At 34.5% G+C, this 5,616-nt stretch overlaps 1 protein-coding gene across 1 annotated transcript in view; it reads right to left on the minus strand.

Moving 5' to 3' along the window:
• AGGF1 (angiogenic factor with G-patch and FHA domains 1) overlaps positions 1-5,616 on the minus strand; it is a 42,977-nt gene that overhangs the window by 24,869 nt on the left and 12,492 nt on the right. Inside the window, exon 3 of the mRNA XM_045285216.1 lies at positions 4,520-4,705. Within this exon, the coding sequence (XP_045141151.1) occupies positions 4,520-4,705 (186 nt within the window). The remainder of the gene's footprint in view (positions 1-4,519; positions 4,706-5,616) is intronic.

Here is a 5,616-nt window from a genome sequence, read left to right on the forward strand (position 1 = left end):
ACAATGGCTAGCTATTCTGAATTGTTTATTACAGAGGAAAACAACAAAAATGATAGCTTGGATGTATAATCTAAATCTACCACCATGAAACTCAAAGAACATGCTCAGTCATACTGCTTTCAGATGGCAGGAAAGTAGGATGTAAGTCTAATTGTATAGCAAAAGTCCTCTAGAGGTTATGTAGTCTAGTTAAAACAAGCTTACGGCCATCCAATTCATTCCAACTCACAGTGACCCTACAGAGCGCCTTGGAGACTATTAACCTTTAAAATATTTTATTATTTTTGAAGCTATGTAACTTTAGAGAAGCAGATAGCCTCATCATTGTCCTTTGGAATGGCTGGTGGGTCTGAACCACTGTCTGGTGGTTTACAGCCCAATGCCTAACCCATAGTGTCATAGGGCTTCCTGTAGTCTAATTAGTGTGTCGCTTAATGCCCTGGGTTACAAGTGTTTTAGAAGGGGAGGGGTTATGAGTAGCATTTCACTGCATAAGGCACTACAGCCAGTGAAGTATCTCTAGCTTTATACTCTGGGGATCTAGGTGAAGAATTCATTTGATAAGGAGCAGGTGTTCATTTCATAAAAATTCTGAAGAATCCCTACCTAGCCCACAGACTTCACTCTACACCAGCGGTTCTCAACCTGTGGGTTGTGACCCCTTTGGGAGTCAAATGACCCTTTCATAAGGGTTGCCTAAGACCATTGGAAAACACGTAAATATTTCACAATATATAATCACATATTGTTTTGTGATTAGTTACTGTGATTTTATTATGTTTAATTATGCTCCAGTAGTAACAATGAAAATACATCCTGCATATCAAATATTTACATTACGATTCATAACAGTAGCAAAATTACAGTTATGAAGTAGCAACGAAAATAATTTTATGGTTGGGGGTCACCACAACATAAGGAACTGTATGAAAGGGTCGCGGTATTAGGAAGGTTGAGAACCATTAGGAAGGTTGAGAACCACTGCTCTACACATCAAGAATATTAAGTAACAGAGAGGTAAATGGAATTACCCAGGTAACACACCTAATTAAGTACAACTGAAACTTGGGTCTCCTGGCCTCAGTCCAACATTCTTTCCACTAAATCAGAATGTTTGCTTCCTTGAGAGGGGCTAGAGAAATAAACATGGGCAGAGAACAAAATGACATATATACTTTGATATTTTAGTCCAGGAGTTATGAGAATTAAAAATCACATAAAAATTAATAAATTATCAAGGGTTCTTGAGGAGGGGAAATAAGCTGATACCAAGGGTTCAAGTAGAAGACAATGTTTTGAAACAGATGATGGCAACATATGTGCAAATGTGCTTGACACAATGGATGTACGTATTGTGATAAGAGCTTGAAGAGCCCCCAATAAAATGATTTTAAAAAAAGAATTAAAAATCTAGTTGACTTCCTATCCTTACAAATTTCCTTTTCAGTGAACTTCATCAATATGCTAATTTTCCCTAGAAATTATTTCTTAAACAATATTTGGCAGGATAGTACAATCAGTTCAAAGATATCCTTCACTCTTGGTCCTTAAATGTGTTTTCTTAGCTTCACCATCACCCTTTCATTTGCCTCTTAACACTCTCACATATCTCAACATTTTCTGTTTCAGCTAGCACTTACATGCTGGTAATGCCCAAATCTGTGTGTACAGTCATCACCTTCTACCAAGATACAATCTATGAATTTCCTCAAACTCAAAACTAATAGTTAACATTCGTGTCCTCTTTCCTCATCCAGCTCCCTCTCTTGCTAGATGTTATTACCAGACCCTGATAGTGCAAATAAAAAATCCTGTAATGATCCTTAATAACCACATGGAACCACAATCTATGCCAAATATGTTCTCATCTATTTTCAACAGACCAATAACCCTAGTCTAATCCCACATCATGACTCATGAAACCTAGACAGATGCTGTCCACTAAAAACATGAGCCCTATTTGTGACTATAAATTTTCTCATAGCTAGCTTAAAAAAGTAAAAAGAAATGAAATTTAATTTCAATATTTTATCTAACCCAGTATAAACAAAATATCATTTTAACATGTAATCAATTTTAAACAAATGAGATAGTTTATATTCAATTTTTGTACAGCTTTTTTATTATATATGTATTGTTTTAAATGTTTTATACCAAACAAGTCTATTATTTTAAACTTAGAGCAGGCAAGGAAATTATTTTTCTCTTTTATCTTTGATCTGTAACATACTCTGAATTTCCTTTATAGGTGAAAGCAGCATGACAAAATACATTTATAAGTTCTTTGCTATTTTATGAGATATGGCAACATCTTAGACACACATTTAACAGCAGCATACATTCAGTTTGGAGATTGGCTGAACAGTTACAGTGTGATAAACTATTTGTTTCTAGCACTACAAACACATCAAGGACAAGAACAAGGGCAAGGAGTTGAAAAACTACAAGGAGCTTACAAACCACCATGGATAATAGCAACAACAACAAAGTCCTATCTATGTAAGTACACTGAAAGTAGTTTCTAATCTTGAAAATTTTGTTATTATTAATGTTCATTGGACAAGATATAAATTGGTCAAACTGCCATAGGACTATTCTTCAAACAGTATATGCCAGTCTAGAATGTTAAACAGTCATTAAAAGAGATTAAAAAGCAGGGGTGCATACATGTGGACACCGAGACACAGCTGTACAGATTAAGGTATTTTTCTAATCTCTACTATACTCCTCTCCTCCACAGATTCTCCTCCTTTAAAAAGGCAGGCACCAAAACATACTGGGGGTGGGGGAAGGTGTGGGGACAGAAAATGAGGATGGCCCATATGGTCTCTCATTCTTCAAAGCACCACCTTTAAGGACCCTTGAAGAATTCTCAAAATTCCATCAGGATTTTTCTTGAGTACCCAGGTCACCTATTTTCAGCAGGAAAGCGTTAAAAATGAGCAGAAACGGGAACTAGTTAACTAACAATTTCAACTTTTATTCTCTATTTCGGCAGCAATGGTCATGAGGACCCATGGTTGCGATGAGTCAGCATCAACTCGATGGCGTGACTTTGGCTTTAGGTATTCTCTTCTCATTGCTCAGGAGAAGCACGTACCAACCTATCCTTTCAAACCAACAACTCCATCACTAGCACTAAATGTGAGTCATTATAAGCAAACAAAAAACCTTGTTTAGTATTTTAGTCAGATACTACTCAATTTCTAAATATTGTCAGTGAAAAGATAAACAGAATAGAAAAAAATGTATTAAACAAAATAAAAGAGACAAAATTAAAGAGTAAAGTATCAAACAATTGCCACAATTCACAAAATAGTTTCCAGCCTATATACCACCATCCTTATACCTGGGAGCAGAACTAGAACACGGATAACATTTTTTTACAAATTACTTATTTAAATTTAACTTTGCTATCATAAGTATTTTTTAAATTTTTCATTCTTTAAAACTATAATTTTTAAGGGCTACATAATCCTTTTATAATTATATTTAATGACACTAATGATTGCAACCACTAACTTGCTGGCAACTTAAATCTTAATATTTTTCTCAATACTATGTTCTTATAAATATTGCTGCATCATTATGCAAATATTTTTGTTTGTATGAAAAAATAGTAAGTTGCTAGAACTGATCATTTCTAATTACATTTTCAAAAAGAATCTACCAATATTATCTCATTCCTTGTTTGCTAGCAATTTTTTTTAAGCTTGCTAATAATAGTCATCTTGGGTGGTAGGGAAGATGATTAACTCCCTTGGGCTGCTAACTAAAAAGTTGGAAGCTGGAGTCTACCAATAGGCCTTGAAAGAAAGGCCTGATGATCTACTTTTAAGAAATCAGCCATTCATAACAATATATAATTGATCAAGGATTCACGAGGGTGGGAGGGGGGAGAGAGGGGAGGAAATGAACAGAAAAATATTTGAAAATGATGGCAAGATATTTAAAAATATGTTTGACACAATTGATATATGGAATGCTGTAAGCGATGTAAGAGCCTCCAATAAAATTATTTTAAAAAACCACCCCAGCCATTGAAAACCCTATTCAGCACAGTTCTCTGCTCTGACACACATAGGGCTGCAATGAACCAGAGTTGATTCCATGGCAGTTGGTTTTTAGCAGGCAAGAAATGACTCATCCTAACTAAGAAAGTTGAATCTTTCTGTAACTCTATTTACAAATTATTTTTCTTTTTTGTTAATTGTGCATGGATTTCAACTTCTCGGTTCAGGATCATGCTTTTCTTCCAAATTATACAATCAGATATTACCTGCCCTAAAATTATCTTTCAAGTATTAAGTGCCTTCTAGTTCGAGAGGCTGAGAATTTGTGAGCAAGTCCATGTTTGTCTCATCTACAATCTCTTTGACTTATAAGGATTATGCTATACTGTTTAATGATTTGAAGTACAGATTTACCAAATGATTTTTAGCTTCATCAAAGTTTTTGGATGTATCATGCTATCACCATTATATAACTTAAAAAAATAAATGATAAAGGCATTCATTACCTTTTCTTCACTTGGTGTAGAATCTGGATCTTTTCTTTTCTTCTTCAATTTTTTATCTTTACTTTGTTTTGTGCTAGAAGTCTGATATGGTTGAAGATCTACTCGAGAATGAAACTGGTATCGACCACTTTCCACATCACAATAGTAATAAATCCCAGTGGAAGGATCATAATATAGTTGATTTTCCTTTCAAAGTCAAGAAAACAGTAAAATCTAGTCATGTGAAATGAAATACAATTAATGGGGAAAAAAGATGAATAGAAAGGCCAAATTCATTCAAACATAGAAAATGTTTGTTTCTTTTAGGACTGATAATGCTTTCTGAAGATAATGAAATAAAACTAAGAATGAAAAGCATACTTCACAAAGTCAACAAAAAAGGCGGCCCTTGATACGGACTGACAGAGCGGCTCAGAGAAGAGCGTTGTGAAGACGGCACAGAGGGCCGTGTTGCACAGACGTTGCTATGTGTTCACACCAACTCCGTGGCACTTAACAACAACAACATGAATCTGCTCGGTTTTCTTACTGTGGAGAATTACTTAACTAATTTGAATCACATGAAAATGTCATTATTTGAACTGAACAGTTTTTACTTACAGAAACAGCAGTTTCATAGGGCTTAACTTAATATATTAAAAATAGTAACTAAAACTCCTATTGAATGCAGATGCCTAAAGCATACATAAAAATAGCTATCAAAACGATTCTAGATTCATTATCCTTAATAACTACAGTTTCATAAAACAAAGATTTACCTTTAATGTTCATTACAAAATCATTAAAAATGAATTTGAAGATAAACTTAAGCTCATAAATATAGCATTCTATATAAAGAAATCAATAAAGAGTTGTCTTCACTAACTCAATAACAGAATACCTAATACATATGACATATTAGTAAATCAGCCACACAAAAATAAATTTTGGCAAGTTACAGGGGAAACTATCCTGGTCCCTTAAAGATTAAAAGCCCGGAAGCCCTATAGAAGGTTGCTATATGTTGGGAGCAACTTGAAGGCAGTGGGATTGGGGGATACATATGAACATAGATGGAAACATTCTCAACAAAATCTCAGCCAACAGAAACCAACAAC

This window comes from Echinops telfairi, unplaced genomic scaffold (genome assembly GCF_000313985.2).
Source record: "Echinops telfairi isolate 266 unplaced genomic scaffold, ASM31398v2 ScPeMD7_7469;HRSCAF=8507_1, whole genome shotgun sequence".
NCBI lineage: Eukaryota > Metazoa > Chordata > Mammalia > Afrosoricida > Tenrecidae > Echinops > Echinops telfairi.